This window comes from Centruroides vittatus, unplaced genomic scaffold (assembly GCF_030686945.1).
Source record: "Centruroides vittatus isolate TY-2023 unplaced genomic scaffold, ASM3068694v2 contig_356, whole genome shotgun sequence".
NCBI classification, from domain to species: Eukaryota; Metazoa; Arthropoda; class Arachnida; order Scorpiones; family Buthidae; genus Centruroides; species Centruroides vittatus.
Window position 1 is genome coordinate 476954 of NW_027122179.1, and position 17404 is coordinate 494357.

The window sequence follows — 17404 nt, forward strand, 5'->3', positions numbered from 1 at the left end:
TTGTATATAGGGATTTGTGCTGTTAAATTTTGTTGGTAAAAAGTCGGAAAGTGAAGTATTGAACGATAATGTTTCACATTTGTACTTGGGTCGGATTTAATGAAGATTTTATTCGTTATTATCATTGATAATCTTTTATGAAACGCACGTCAATCCTCGAAATTAAACTTTTTGCCGTTATATAATAATTAACAATACAATTTTTAAAATAAAATGTCGGAAGAAATGAAGTGACACGCAATTTTAAATGTTTATGGCGGAAAAGTAATGCAACTCGATATTGGATTTTTCTTCACATCTATTGAATTTGCCTATTGTCTATTTCTCCAGAGGTCATTTGATCCGGACTTCAGGCATTAGCTGTTTCAGTAGACATTTTCCCATGTTCATAGTTTAGTCTGTACAATAGCGTAAATAATACGCCATTTTTCTGCAACTTTTTAGTTGACACTTTTTGTTCTTCCTTACAGAATCCATGAAAGCTTTGATTTCTACCTCTTTTTCAGTTAAGGAGGATTCACATATGCGGCGCGGCATGGAAAAGTGGTGTCGCAAACGCGTCTTCGCCGCGCGGCACCACAAACACACAAGCGGCATCCGTTTACATTTCGGCGCATACGTTCAGTATTCAAGATGGCGAACGATACCGACACTGCCGCTATCCTCGTGTTTACAAATTTTGTTTTGTACGGCTTGTTTTATTTAGCTAGAAGATTTCGTCGAAGATTCGAATGGAGATTTTGAATTAGAGATATCATGGCAAGATTCTTGCCAAAATATCTCGATTTTGGATCGATAAGGAACTGATGTACAAAATAGCGCTTATTCTTCGATTAAGATCTCTCGATAAAGAGTACTATTTCGAGTAAGATCCGGTTGTTTTGTTCTTTGAATTAAATAATATATGATTACTGTATCTGTGTAGAATTTGTGTTAAATTTATAATTCTTTCCTCTTTATTCTGATGTTAGTTATCTCGATTAACCACGTCAAACTTTCCGCCATTAAAACATCACATGAGTGTATTCTCTCACGTGACTGCCAGACGAATTGTTATTGGCTGATAGAAACGCGTCTTGGCGGCGACCGCCACGAAAGATAGAATTCAACCAATTTTCATGGCACGAGAAAAGCGGCACGAAATAGACCTCTGCAGCGAGAAAAAGTGATGTCATTCTGCCGCTTTTCCTTGCAGCGCCGCATGTGTGCATCCGGCTTTATTCCTCCATTGATAGAACCGGTTTAGTTTTCAAAAAGCTCACTACTCCAATTGGAGAACGCATTATTTTCCTTTCGTAATTAACTAGTTGTTAGCGGTTTAAGCACTGATTGACTTCTACCTACATAGAACAAGTCTGTTTAAACAAACAAAATACTTGTTATTACCTCGTATTTTTAAATTTATTTACAAAATCCCTTCTTCCCATGTTAAGTCTACGGAAGACCCTTCTTTCGTTTATAGGACGATAAAATCGTTGTTCACACGCCTGTTAAGCTGTAATTGGTATATTATAAATAAATATCTATCATTCAACAAATATGCACCGAGAAACGTTTGTGGGGTGAGACATTTCTTAGAAAATGCCACAGCTTCTCAGCTACACTTTGTCAGCTACAAACGTAAACAAACAATCATAAATCGTTATTCTCATCTATTTATAGTTGGAATTAAATAAGTTTATATGTGTATTTATCCTATTCAACAAATACGCGTGTTTTTAAAATCCTCCAGCCATAAATATTTCTAAAATATAAAGTACTGTACATACAGTTATTCTAATACTTTTGTAATAGGTAAGAATACATGTACTCATCAATACAATACGGTAACAGTTGATTATTATAGTCCACTGTAATTATAATAGTGTAAATGACATATAAAAAGAATTAAATATAAATGATCGATACAAGAAAGTCTATTGACATAGATTTTGGAAATCAACCACTTTCTTTCCAAGCCATATTGTCACGCTACATCGGTTTAGAAAGCTGCAGTCTTTTTTATTTGTGAGAATATAAACCTGTATATTTAACGTATATAACAAATTAATCAGTTTCTTATTGCAACATTTTTTTTTAATTTTTGAAATTTCTAATTTTAGAAACTTCTGAAACCAACATCGTATTTTAAATTGAACAGTCGTAAAGTGTGATATGTGCGAGATAACAGACAGAAAACAGATCAAATCTACGACAAATTTTAAGCGAGATATCGCAAATTAAAAAAATCATTATAAAACGCCCAAACTGTCTACACATCTACGATGTTGTTTCGTATTATCGAGATTTGCAGAAAACTTGCTACGTAGAATAAATTGTGTCAAATCTGACAATTATTTTCAATAAACCTGCCTTATCGTATTTACTACATAATATCTTCAGCGGTTCCTCACAGGTTCATGAACAGATCATCTTCAACCTTCCTTATCAATTCCATCTTATAATAATTATTGTTTTGTAGAACTATAGAAATGTCTGAAAAACACCCTGAATTTATCAATCAATAGATAAAGCAAAATTATATCTCTATATTTTCTCTATGTTTGTTTAAACCATTTTGCCTAATATTACTATTATACAGTAGCAACATTGTGCAATTTATTTATATTTCATAAATAGTATAGCAACAGTTTATATCATTATCATAAAAAGTGGAGAGATTATGTCAAAGTAAGGTCTACATAAATGTTAGAGGAGAGAGGGCAGAAAAACACTGGGGAGGATTGCGACACAAAATTATGCCATAAGCTGTTATATTGTATATTAATATATTTATATATCTTCTTTGCGAATATTTATAATTGAAATGTATCGCTGTACATTCTTACGAAAATATTATACTGCTTATTACAGACCCTTAAACTTTACTACACAATTTTTTAATTGTTGAGTTCCGACTTTCGGCAATTTTTATTTAATCAAAGAAGACACATTCTGTCCAAAATATTTTTGAAACCCTCTTTATTTCATATCACGTGTTCCAGAACACTCTTTGACGACCAGACCTTTCCTTTGAGGCTACTAGGTAGGCCGTCAGGTAAAAATCGTTCCTTTAAAAAAACATATCAAAAACATCCAATTAAAATAGTAAAATTAAAAATCGGACTGACGGTTCTTACAGACATCTTCAGGTTCTAAAAATATTTTGGACAAAATGTGTCTTCTTTGATTAAATTTAATACACAATGTTAATTTTTAATATATATTTTTCAGTAAAAGAAGTTCCATTTATCACATTGCTTTCTTAACACGTCAGATTCCTTTCTTTTTTTTACGGAAGCTTGGAATAGAATATAAACAATAGAGGACGACAATGAATCTAACTTTAACATTAATTCTTTCCATTTTCATCTGCATCATTTTGTTATGGATAAGGTGAGTGACGTTTCTATTAATTGTAATGAAATTATTTCAAATATTTAAATCTTAACTGAATAACAATATACTAATAATTACGAACTAAAAGACTGAAATTATATATTTTACGTTGAATACGTTGAATACACATTACGTTGAATACGTTGAATACACAAATACGTTGAATTTCTATAAATTGGATTTCCGAGTAAGAATATTTATATTATTAGCTTTAGAAGAAGAATATTTTTGGGTATTTATGTTAATTACTTTCATTATTCTATGCCATGTTTTCTATGCATTACACGTGAGAAAGTATATAAAATTCGGTTGTTTCAGTAAATTCACGTAACAAGTAAATGTACTCAGTTACTTAAATTAACATTAACTTATTATATATAAATATTATCGTAAGTGAATTAGCATAAATTAAATTGAAACTATTTAATTTGATGTATGTCAACAAATGACAGCAATGTGAAGCTTGTCTTATATAGCCGAGCTAATTTGAAATATTCTGGTAATTTTTATTTATAAATATTACTAAAGATTTCCTTCTGACTAAAATCCTAAACTAATACAATGTCAAGAACACGTCATCATTGTTTCAATAGGAAACATAAAGCCATTTTACAAGTGTTACATATTATGAAATGAACGTACTTGAATTAAATTATAACTTATGTTCTCACTCTATCTGAATTTTGGATTATTTTCTAAAACACATGCTTAAAATCTGTTTTGGTCAAACTCTGTGAAATATTTTACAGGTTTATTGAATTTTAGTGAATTTATAGCATAAGGCGACCTTCTTGATGAGCTATTTGCCGAGTGGAAATAAACTTATATAAAAACTGGCGCTTATTTTGGCATTGGATAAGTAAAAATAATGCAAAAAATTCTACAAAGCTAGTCATAAGAAAATAATGATGCGGTATAAATTTCCTGTTTCCTGAAGCTTCTATCAATTTCGTTAGGTTCTCCTGAACATACAAAATAGGATGATAAACATTGCGTTATTTAAATGATAATAAATAATTATCACTTGAAATGTATTTCAATTAAATATATATATGTATACCTTTGTAGGAATATTCTAAATTTGTGTTAAATAAAAATGAATAAATGTATTTTTCCATGTTTGCTTCATTTTCTGTAATTGAGACAGATCATAATATAATATAATCACTATAAGAATATAAGAATATGAGTAATAGATGAAGAGTGATACATGCGAGATAAAAAGATACTTGTCGGGGGGAATTTTTAAATATTTTGGTAGGTTTATTTAGCAAATTTACAACACTAAGTTTCTCTACCTGTTACACTCGGCTGCATTAACTACAGAACAACAAATAATATTTAGCCATTGAGTATATATATACCTTTTAGAAAAATCCAAAAAAATTTATCTTAATTTATATTTTGTAATAACGTAAGTGTGACTTTCCATTACTAAAACAACACTAAATCAATTTTCGCAGTATAAATTCTAATTTAATGGATTCCATTACTTTTTATAAGCTTAAAATCAACTGTACTAAATAGAAAATCACCATGTGGTAAGTTGTTATATGTATTAAGGCATTTTTGAATATACTTAAAATCGATGTATTTTAAACAATGATTACGTAATAATAATCAAATCTTTACATCATATCATTCTTTAGAATTAATAAATGTCATTTTATAGAATACAACAGTCGTGTGATTCTATAAAACACAATTAATGATTCGTAAGATTTTTATTGTAATAAATCGCCTTAATTTCTACTTATAAACAAAGATAAAAAGCTAAAATTCACTTTTAGTAAACAGTTACATGTAATTTCTACAGACAGAGAAAACAAAGGATGTCATTGTTTCAACGTTACGGAATTCCAGGCCCAAAACCGAACTTTTTCTTCGGAAATTTAATGGAATTTAATAAAGAGGTAATTATTTTTACTTTTTTCGAAAATAAATTTACAACAGAGAATTTTAAATGTAAAATATAATATTCAACTTTTCATGTAGAGAAACAGATGCACAGAAAAATGGTTAAAACAATATGGAAAAATGTTCGGGTAATGAATTTTTTTCTTTAAAATTATTAAATTCAATAAATATCAGCTACGTAAAAAATGCTTCCTTTTAAACTAATTTAAAACTGCTGTATTAAACTAAATTAATACAATTTATAATTATTTTTAAAAATTAATATAATATTAAATCAATCTTTTAAAATCTTATTAAAATATCAATATCTGTCAGAATCTCATATAGCTTTTCACTTTTTGTAAATCACACTATTCACACTATTTTAAAAAGGCATGATTTTTCTTAACAGATATAGGCAATTTTCATACATGTGTTATCTATAATGCTCTCTCTCAAAATTAAGCAAAATAAAATTGTTAATACATAACTGTGCCTTTACAATCGCAATAAATGATTATTATTTAAAATTATATATTTGTCACTCGTTATAAACAAATCAGTTCAATTTGTAAATAGAAATTATATACGCGTACATACGTTAAATGTATTTTCTCAATTAAAAATTTATCTCTCAGGAAGTTGTTCAGTCAGAGCAGTTTATGCTCGAACGTATCTCCTGAAAGTTAGGAAGTTGTTCTTTCTATTGTATATTTCCTATTTTCGTTGCTATTGTTCTCTCCTCCTGTTGAGGTTCTGAAGATCATTAACTTTATTGTGCTTTTTGGATTCTCCGTTAACATCTCAGTTGATTATAGGCGTATCATGGTAGCACTCTTCTTAAAGTCTCACAAAAACAAAAGTAAATCTAATGATTTCAATTAGAATCTACAATCAGTGACATCGGTAGGTTCATGAAGTATTGATAATTAACAATTACAATTAATTCTCTCTCTCTCTCTATTCTAATTTAATAATAATGCTAAGTTGTTTATTTTATAATCTAGGGAACTAAATCATATAGCCTATTAAAGGATTAATCATTCCCAATCAACTAGGAAGTTTTCGTTTGTAGTAAAATAACAAATAGGTTATCTTTACTCGATTTCTGAAATAGATACAACTTAATTTCCTGTGGTTATTCTCTATTTATTTGAATCTTTTACAATTAATTCTCATCTTATATACGATCTCTCATTAAAACAACAAAGAAAGATTCTATTAAATACATTAGAATAGATAAAACGTCAAACATTTTATCCTTGTATTAATAAACTTATATCAGTTTCATTCTTATTTCAATATTTCCTACTTAAATTTCGACATAATATCTGAAAAGAATTTTATATCGATTAAATTAAGAGAAGACTTAAATCTTTCTTTTCCGAGATTTTCTTTTCATTTAACTAACTGAGCAGAAAATAGAAATAGGTTTAAATAGGGATATTGATTTCTTAGAATGGCTAGAATAATTTCTTATAGGTATGGGCGGTTTTGTAACCTTGATTTTTCCTTGTGAATATTGTTACTTGCCATCGTGGAAAAAGAATGTCTTACTAACAGTTGATTGTCGAGGTTTCTTTGGTCATCTTCCTGATTAAACCTCTTCTTATTTTCTATTAACTGTTCTTCTTGCAGACAGTGTATTTACATTATTTTCTAGTCTCCTTAGGTCGACTTTTTCTATTGCACCTTCTTCGTGATCTTTTACAATTTCGTTTCTGTTTATTTTTCGCTAGGAAGTTTTGTTTCTTTATTTGGTGAATCACTCTGGGAATATTCTGCAAAGTTGATATAGGTTTTTGAACTAAAACTTTAGTTGTATTTATCTCCAGCTCTCTTCTTTCTCGAGTTTAGGTTTTTCTCGTCTTTTTCTTTGTTCCGTGCCAGGTTGAAAGTGAAAACAAAAATGCATAACTTTACTATCAGGCATAACTATCTTGTAATTTCTAAAATCTATAGTTAATTTCGCTTTCTCCAGAAGATCTTGACCGATAATTTCTTCACACGGTAAAGTAACTTCTGATCGGACAATTTTACATGACAGAAAGTTAATGACGTTGTCATTGAAAGGTTGGGGTCATCATCCCGATGGTTTAGATGAATCGTCCAGTACCATCTTTTTCTTTCTTTTTGATTCCAAAGTTTACGGTTGCTTTCCTTTATAACCTATTCGCTAATTCTTGAGACATGAGTAATCTTTTTATTTGGATCAATGGCCATTTTTACGGGTATATCACTTATGTAAATGACAATTACAGGATTATGTTTGGTTCGTATTGTGCCAATTCTACCTTTTTTCATTGTAGATCATTTTTCTCTTTTTTAACTTTTGAATGAGGTTTGTATCGACTTTGATTTCTATTTGTCTCTTTTGTTAGATTTTTCCTTTGATTTTTCATGCTATTGGTAGGTCGATAAATGGGGATATCATCTTTATTATTTTTCGTATAATGACTTCTCTTTTTAGTTTGGAGTGGTTTTCCACCCAGGTTATCTAATCTAATTCTAAATTGATAGAAATCATTTAAAAGCGACTTTAAATCTTGTCGAAAACTTCCATTTGGATTACCCTTTTCTAATTTATTCAGTTGTTCCTGTAGCTTCATTATAGTTATATGTAACTCGTTTATTTCTTCTTCAGGCAGACCTTGAAATGAGAGATATGTATCTGAATTTTTCTCTCGGACTAATTTGATCTGACAATGGGATCCAAAAATGATCTTTTTGATATTTTCTTCACTTATAGCTACTTGTAATCCTTCATCAAAAGTTTTTGGTTCTTAAGCCAATACACATTGGCAAATCCTTATATCTACTCTTCCCATAACTTGAACCCTCAGTCTTTCATCTAGCTCTTTGTTTTTAATTCGCTGAGTTATAGCAGTTTCAGCTGCATCTGTCCCTACCTGTTCAATTTCTGTTTTTGAAGCTAGAGATTGCAATTTAACAGAATACGTTTGTACACCTTCGCCTTGTTGTTGTATAAAAGCATAAAATTTTTGCAATCGAAATGAATATGGAACCTTCTCAAAACGTTCTCTCATTATCTTCTTAAATGTATTGAAATCCTCAACATAATTAATTAATTAATTATGTTAATTAATTAATTAATTATGTTGATGATAGACAAAAAATTAATTAATTAATTTTCCTATCTTTCTGAGCGAACTCCCACGCAATACAGGTTAGTTTTAAACGTGCTACAGCCGACATCTAAGCCTTAGTACAACCTGCTAATCTGGCGACACCATTTAATGATTCACAAAATTCATCTATGCGTGAACCGTTTGGGTCTTCTGAATAGGAAGGAAGGAGTGGAACAAAACTGCCTGCACTACCTAATGTTGCTTTGGGATTTTGTGATTTCATTATTTATGCTACCTTAATTTACCTATAATTAACTTATTTTATACTTAACTTAATCTAAATGTAGAAAATGTAAATCTAAGACTTCAGTATATCTTACTTTATTTTCTATCTAAAATTCTATTTATCTCTCTCAATTAAGTTTATAGACAACGCTGTCAATCAAAGCCTGGAAATTGGCTTCACCACAGTACACCCCACTCTGTACAGCAATATGTGAGGAACCGGGTTCGGTTAAAGAGTATATATTGAACAATTATCGGCTATGGTTTGGTAAAAACCGCGCACTGGGTCAATGGATGGCAAATTTAATGTTGGAAACAGGAAAATCTTAAGATCTTTGTGTCATGATCTGACACCACAGAGATGGGATTCGTGCCCTATCACGCGTCTAAGATATTATTAAAAGAAGGGTTAACACGTGAATGATTGGGGAGAGTCACCAGTAAGTCAATAGGAAATCCGTTCTTTAAAATAATAAGAATTAATTTTTATTTTTAAAAAGTATAAAATATATTTAATAAACAAATAAAGTTTAATATACAAATGAATATGAAGTATATATATTAGAGGGCATTAACCTACCTAATTATAACTTCTGAATCTATAGAGAGAGCATTTACAATAAATATTATTATAACACCTCAGTTATAATTTCATCTTAAAACTGTACATTGAGATGGGATTAATAGGCTATGCAGAAATTAAGTAGCAACAGATGACTAGGCAGAAATTTAAAATATATGGTGATTACTGTAGAATGCGCACTGAGTTTGGCGGGTAAGACTTATTTATACAAAATTCTTTTCCAATGGAGATTATGAATTTGGACCATCCGACAGGATGTCAAGATGAGTCTTCTTTAGTCAGTTACTTAGTCATAGGAAAGCTAAAGATTTCTCTCAGGAACTAACTATCAAAAAGGAAATGCTTGTTCCTTTTTTAATTTTTATAATTTTTATAATTTTTTATAATTTTACAAAAATATCAAAATATTATTTTAATCTTTTAAAATCTTATTAAAATATAAATACTCTTCAGAATCTCACAATTAATTTAACTTATGTTCAGGTTTTATCTTGGAGCAAAGCCATTTTTAGTATGCAATGACATTGAATTTTTGAAACTCATTCAAGTAAGGGACAGTTACAATTTTCAGAATAGAGATGTACGTATTCTTCTGTAATTTGCAGATATCACAAATCCTGAAAAGCTTAAAATTTATTTATTATTTATTTATTCATTTATTTCGGCAAAAGACGCTGTTGCCAGGTGCTGGAATTCCACATCGTGAGTCTAAAAATATGCTTGCAGTATTAACTGACCAGAAATGGAAGAACCTAAGAAGTATTCTCAGTTCTTGTTTTACTACAGCAAAAATTAAAATGGTATTCTGTTATTTCTTAAAAAATTTTAACATATATTTTGAAATTACATAACGTTTTATATTTTAGATGAGTACTCTGATGTCTTCACCGATCAAAGTCTTTCTAACTAACATCGAAAAGCAGGGAGATCAACCGTTCGAAATTTCGGAAATGTGTAAAAAATTGATAATTGATATCCTCTGTACATCAGCTTTTGGCGTATCCACAAATGTTCAAAATAATGAAACTAGTAAATTTGTTAAATCGGTAGAAACCGCACTTTCAGCTGATTCAACTGATATTTTAGCTGGAATAACAAGTGATAATTCAAGAATTTTTTTCTAAATATTCTATTATTAAGTAAAAAATAAAGTAGTAATACGTAATAGTGTTTAATTTTTTAAAATAATTTAGTTTGCTTTCCGGAAGTTCAGCAAATATATACGTTTCTTCGACATAGAATAGATACCTTAAAGTACATGCTGAATTTACCGTCATTGACGTTGATTTATGAAACCTGTCAAAAAATCATCAGCAGCAGGAAGAAATTAGATGTGAGTTCATTGTCAATAGACAAATATGAAATATTGCAATATCTACATAATTTTGTATTTTAGTCTCCTATACCTGATCTGCTGCAGACGATGATAGATGCAGAAGATGAGACTATTGCAGAAATGAATAAACTTCCAGATAACTTCGTTATTGCAAATGCGGTGATGTTTATGGCAGCTTCGTAATTATATCCAAATAATTTTTAATGTTCCATGTAAAATATCAACAGTTTAATGCGGAAACATTTACACTTTTGTAGATATGAAGCAACAAGTTCTACAATAGGATTGTGTATTAAACATCTTGCTAACAATCCTGAAATACAAAACAAAGTCCGTGAAGAAATAAGCAACAATGTTTCCAGAGATGTAAAATTTCATTTTCTATTTAAAATTTGCATGTATCTTATAAAGAAACACATTAACTTATCTGTTACTTTTAAAGTATACAAATTCTATATTTTATATAATTATTAACTATGATAACAATTAATAATATTATCATAGCATAACGTTTTCTGAAATGAACACTAATGCAATGTTTTTATTCGTAGTCTTTACAGAAAAAGCTAATAATAACAAGGTGTTATAACAAAACTCTTTTTTTAAAGAAATTTTGCCAATATTCAGTTTGCAATGATATGATGCAAATGATTCAAAATAAATTGCAATGGAAATACAAAATTCAATCTTTTAAAGAGTGATAAATTATAATTATTGCATTTTCATTAATTTTCAGATGAATATCCAGTATTCTGATTTGATGAATTTTCACTTGCTAGATCAAGTTATCTGTGAAACTCTTCGCTTTGTGCCATTCCCCTTAGTGTAAAATTCATTATAATCTTATGAAATTAAATACAAAATATAATAAATATATTACCGATAAATATTTTTATACGTAGAAGTGTAAATCGCATATGTGCAGAAGATTATCGTTATAAAGACCTCATCATTCCTAAAGGTACTACAATAGCGATTCCAATACAATTTTTGCAAAATGATCCAGCTTATTGGAATGAACCTGATAAGTTTAATCCCTACAGGTGATATGATAATTATAATTAAATTATTTTTTTATCTGCTTTATTAACAAGTTTTGAAAAAGTAATTATTAAAAATTTTGGGTTTTAGATTTTCATCAGAGGAACGGCAGAAAATTGATTCCATCATTTACCAACCATTCGGAGCAGGGCAAAGAATATGTATAGGACAGAAGTTAGGAAAAACTATAATGAAATTAGTACTGGCAAATCTCATACGATCGTTTAAATTAGAAGAATGTGGAGACGATGTAAGCAATGACGATATTTCTATTGTAAATATATTGCGTGAAATACCTTACATTTAAATATGACGTTTTCTTCTTTCCTAGAATACTTTCTCTTTTGTATTTGAAAATTCTATGAAATTAAATTTGTGAATGCTTTCGACAATTGTATTTGTAATATTTTTTATTTGTATATTGTTTGTCGCAGTGACTTGATTTTATTTACAGGAAAATGAAAGAGATCACGTCCAATTGTACAGGATTCCTAACAATGGAATAATGCTAAAAGCAAGTCCACCAGATTCCTGATTGATGACAACGCTTCACGATTTCAATGTTAAACACAAATAACCATTAACGTGTTATATGAATTTAATCGTATTTTATTTAAACTGCTGACCATTAAATTTGCTACACCAGGAAAAACAGCAAATAGCAGAATCGTGTTTCTTGTGTACATACAGTATAATGGAATGGGGAAGTAATTGAATTGACATGTAATCTTGATGTACAGAACACCCAACATGTATTTTCCATGCAAATTATCCGGTTGTTTCAAGCCGCTTTTGTGATGTAGCAATTTTAATAGCCAGCAGCGTACATTGCTTAAAAAGTTATTTGTATTAGTAATGCTTATCTTGAATAATAAAAATTGATGAAAAGAAGAATTGAATGCTTATTTGTGTTGAATTGAAGATTAAGATTAAAAAATTATATTCAACTTTAGTAATTAAAATAATTTTTATTTGATTATAATAGTTGAATGTATGATTGATAAATTCTGAATTTTTTACGAAATTATTGTATGTATTTTTTAATGTCATTTGTCGTTTTTAAGTTGTTACCATCTGTCTCTGATTGGACAATTAAAAAGGATAATTCTGCAAAGACCCAAAATTATTTGTATGGTCATAATATTGATTTAAGTTCTAAATACCTGTTTTCAGTTTTTGATAGCCTCCGGAGCTTCCTTATTCCATTACCATGATTATACCTACTCACAATATTAACTTAAGGTTACTTTCCACGAATTTATCTTGAATGCAAAACTATTAATTACGAAACACAAAATTACTCACCTTTATTAATTAATTAATTTACTTTCCAATACAACATCAAAAGAATTCTAATTGTTTCTTTTTTTGTCATAAGAAACTAGTTTAATCAAACTATACTTTAAAAATAACTTTATTTATAATCTGAAAGGAGGTAATGCCACTGCCACTTGTATTTTCGCAACGTGTGCAGAAAAAAAGTATATTTATCTGTGATTTGATAAGGTTACTTGTGAGCAACCAATTTAATAACTCGAGAAATCAACACCGTATGTTCTGCTATATATCTATTCCATAGTGTTATTTATTTTTAATAGTTGCACTGTAACTAACACTTTTACAGAAAGTTAAATAAAGAAATCTATGTAAAATTATAGTAAAATACACTTGACATTAGTCATATTTTTAGGTTAAAACATTTCAGATATTCGTAGTTATCTGCCAGATTTTCATCTCTCAAAGCTAAAAAAAAAAAATTCTAAGATAACGCTTATTCTTTGTCCAAAATATGTTTTTTTATTTTTATGATATAATAAAAGTCGACTAAAATTACGAATTCGGTTGTTATAATCAATATATTAACACTTAAACAGAAACCCTGGCAATCTTCTCGGCATTTTTGAATTGCCTTATTATGTAATTTTAATCTTTTCTAAATACTTTACATTTGTTTAGATAAATTGAGTGCTGGGTTTAACAGCAATAAGAAGTATCTATTTCATCGAAATATTTGTTATTGATAATTTCAATCTACGTAAATTGTGAGAAATAACTGATTCCTAATTTATTTACATACAAAAGTATATTATTATTTAATAAAGACAATTATTTAAGCCTTTATAAACGTATAAACCTAATTAAAACTAAAATATATGCGTAAATACGCAAGTTTATATACATGAATTTATTGTTGTGGTAAAATACAGTAAATATAAAACGGTCTTCTCTGAATTACATGCACTGCGTTTACTTTTCTAGCTCTGTTTTATATAACAGAGAGAAAGGATGACAATCAATCAAAAAATAACACCCCAATATTTTTACATTTTTGAACCCGGAACCTTAAAACGTCGGGAAATGCAAAAAATTTCGAATTTTTTTTCTAAATATATGCGCATATGTCTCTGTGTGTAAGTCACACGATTTTGTTCACCCTCTTTGAAGCTTCCTGTACTTTTCAAAGTAAATTTCTGAAATTTTTCAGCGAGTTTGTGTGTTAGGAGATTGATGCTATTGAATCTTAGTGGTTAAAAGTCGATCGGGTAAGGAGATAAAGTGGGTTCGTGTGTCGTATCTCCAGTAGGATGAGACTTAATGACGATTTTACTCATTATTACAATTTACAACTTTTTTAGAAAACATTCTACCCTGAAAATTAAGCTGTTTGCCATTAGATGATAATTAAAAATATGAAAAGTTTTAATAATAAAATATCATAACAGATGGCGGCACACACGCAGTTTTAAAGTTTGCCGGGAAAGTTAAACAACGCGTTGATGGTTTTTTTAATCTAACAATCGATGAGTTAATGATTGATGAGGGGAAAACTGGTTGTTTATAATTGGTTCGATTTTTGCCGAAGGACTGACCACCTGAATTTTTTCAGGTTTTCTTCCTGTTTATAACACCTAAATAGGGGCCAGTCTCTTATAAAAATTTTCCCGGGAAGCATCCCCTTGTCAGATCGTTCTCGTCACGTGTTACGTTGCCACATATAAGCGAACAAGCAGTGTATTAATTTTCAATTCAAAGTTAAAAAGACACTAAAAGTCATTTAAACAGAGGAGACTAGTGTAGGAGCAATATGACTAACAGGAAAGTGCAAATTTTTTTCTGAATTCGTTAGAAACTAATTAAACCCACAATAACTTATTACACTACATTTTTTTATTATACTTATACTTCCATATTTATTTACCAAATGTTTTCAACTTGACAAGGTATTTTCGTGCATTCTACTATGTAAATAGTAAAATGAAAGCAGAAAATTCTGTCTAAATTAAAGGGAATTTTTCAGCGGAATCTGAACTTTTGCTATTTTTTGTACTACTTTTTCAACTGATGTCAATGTTCGTTGAAAATTCGTTACGATGAAAACGACGAAAACGATGAAAATTCGTTATTCATTTCAGGTCAAACACAAGTATTTTGAACTAGTTTGCTGTCGATTAAACTTGTAGAAGTTAATTTTCAGCACAATTTGCGCGAGTAAATGTAATATTACATAAATTTAAATTATAAATAATCTAGTTTTATTACACTACTTTCTTATTGCATTCAAACGAATAGTTTGTATCTGTCTTAATATTGGGTTGAAGAGTAATTAAATTTAAATACAGGTGAGTGATGTTAAGTTTCTCAATTTTAGTAAACTGAGATTTATTATTACTTTTTTTTAAACGAACCGTTCTTAAGAGGAACACTACAAGTAGGTAAAAACATGGTAATTAAATGAGGAAGTTCAAGAGGCAATTAAAAAGTAGATATGGAGAGTCAGAGTCTGAAGTCGAGAAGTCTAATCTTTTTATGGAGGTTAGGAAATTGAGTCGTTTTCAAAAAATACCGAATCGGGAGTCGTGTATGTTTCTTCCGACTCCTCATTTCTGCTTTAAACTAGAGTATAAAACAGCAGGAAAGAATACAAAGAAAACGTAGCTAGTGCAAGATATAGGAAACTAGATAATATTTCTCAGAAGTTTTACATTAAGGCGAGTGCAGAAAAGATGCATAAAATATCCAGGCTTGATAAAAGAAAAAGTGGGATATATAAAATATAGTTTTACTGAAAGATAGAGATTGAAGCATTAATGAATAGAGACCTGTCGATTACACAAATCTTCCTTTTGTAAGCTTGTAAACTAAGTGAAAGTATAGGGTTATACGGAATCCCAAATGTAGAATTCAAAACACTACGATTAAAAACATAATAATACAACTTTTTATTATCTATTATTATAATATAGCAAAAACGGGTAATATTCATGATATGGATGAGTTTTATTAATATATATATGCAAATAACGAGTAAAATCGATCATTAAGTCATGACACACGATCACCTTTACCTCTCCATTCATCGACCGAAATTTAGTGCCCCTAATACACAAACCAACGGTGAAAAGTTCAGAAATTTTCGAAAAAAAACATTGGAATAATTAATTAAGCTTTAAATTGGGGAAACAAGGTCCTACCCCCACACACTAACATCGGTACATACTAGAAGACTCTCCAAATTACTTTGCATTTCTAAACAACTAAGTGTAAAAATGTGAATCTTTTAAAGCGTGATTTTTTGACCGATCGTACTTTCCTTGGTACACAGTAAAACCTGCTAATGCGACCGATGAAGGGGCCAGCTCAAATTGGTCACCTTACACATGTGATCACTGTATATAAACATCTTGGAAAGTAATGCGAATAAAATAAAATCTACATTTACGCAGAAATAACGATAAGAATAGAACAATTTGACCTTCAAACTGAAACATAAGCTTAACTTGAAAAGTCTTACACAATATTATTTCGATTTCCTCTCTTGAAGTCAACTGTAATAACAGGAAAAACGTTGCACGCTGATTTTGGATTAATTTCATTATTTAAACCAGTTTTAAACGTGTAAATCTGATGTCAACTCCATGTAAGTGTATTTTCTATATTATACTATAATTTTAAGGTTAATGTGAGCCTAGGATATACAAAATGGCGGCGCTTCCGGTAATCTCGATGGCAAGTGTTTTTAGAAAAGAAATGTAGATGGCGCTGATAGTCCCAGATTTTTTGATGAAATATCCATCAAAAAATTCCATTTGGGAAACATGAGAAATAATGTGATTTTCGAATTTTGGTTACGATGTAGACGCATTATGTACAGTACGTTGTTAATTTTTTAAAAGTGTCTGTGTTTTTTTCAAAATTTGTACAATTTACTCGAAGTCTAAAGTTATCGAGGAGGAAAGTTTGTCAATGGTAATTAACATGATAAACGTGTCATTAATGTGTTTAATGCGTGTTAAATGTCATAAAAGTGTATTAAAGGTGTGTTAACATTGTGTAAGTGAGGTAAAAATTTTGTAAAGGGTTTATATGTGGTTCAAATTTGTGTTTAAAGTGTGCAAATGTGAGTTAAATGTGTTAAATTTGTCATAACCGAGGATATGTAATAGTGATTTCCCGACACGAAAGACAACGTGAACGACACATGGAAGGCTAGGTGGCCGTGGATCGCAGGTGCCAACCAAGGGCGTCGCCAGAGGGGGGCAGAAGGGCAGTTGTCCCTCCCTAGACATGCGAAAAAAATTATTTAAATGCTAAGTCATTTATTGCCCGATTTATAATTCCCGCGTGAAAAACTCAAGATTATGTTTTAATTAAAATAATCTTCTTAAGCTTCTTAAAATTTATGAATCGTTTTTATTTTACCTACATACAATTCATATCCTCTATCAATTTATATCATCTTGCCCCCCGGCCCATTGGCTGGCGACGCCCTTGGTGCCAACCTTTATGGAGACGCTG

The 17404-nt window shown here is 29.8% G+C and overlaps 3 protein-coding genes across 5 annotated transcripts in view; 2 read left to right on the forward strand and 1 right to left on the reverse strand.

The window, feature by feature from the left end:
* Positions 1 to 17404, reverse strand: part of LOC136974784 (cytochrome P450 3A8-like) — a 399348-nt gene that overhangs the window by 187191 nt on the left and 194753 nt on the right. The window lies entirely within an intron of this gene.
* LOC136974787 (cytochrome P450 3A21-like) overlaps positions 3258 to 17404 on the forward strand; it is a 174276-nt gene continuing 160129 nt past the window's right edge. Inside the window, exons 1-2 of the mRNA XM_067269735.1 lie at positions 3258 to 3375; positions 5195 to 5291. Of these exons, the coding sequence (XP_067125836.1) occupies positions 3314 to 3375; positions 5195 to 5291 (159 nt within the window). The 5' untranslated portion in view covers positions 3258 to 3313. The remainder of the gene's footprint in view (positions 3376 to 5194; positions 5292 to 17404) is intronic.
* On the forward strand, positions 10627 to 11954 carry LOC136974788 (cytochrome P450 3A7-like). The gene is made up of 5 exons (XM_067269737.1): positions 10627 to 10746; positions 10825 to 10933; positions 11304 to 11392; positions 11470 to 11610; positions 11699 to 11954. The coding sequence occupies exons 1-5, from the start codon at positions 10655 to 10657 to the stop codon at positions 11913 to 11915; spliced, it is 648 nt and encodes a 215-aa protein (XP_067125838.1). The 5' UTR covers positions 10627 to 10654; the 3' UTR covers positions 11916 to 11954.

Excerpts from the sequence above, each read along its gene's own strand:
- LOC136974788 (XM_067269737.1), top strand. The coding sequence starts at position 10,655 with ATGATAGATGCAGAAGATGAGACTATTGCAGAAATGAATAAACTTCCA. Across the intron at positions 10,934-11,303 it reads GCAACAATGTTTCCAGAGAT|ATGAATATCCAGTATTCTGA; the intron begins GTAAAATTTCAT and ends ATTAATTTTCAG. Across the intron at positions 11,393-11,469 it reads TTTGTGCCATTCCCCTTAGT|AAGTGTAAATCGCATATGTG; the intron begins GTAAAATTCATT and ends TTTTATACGTAG.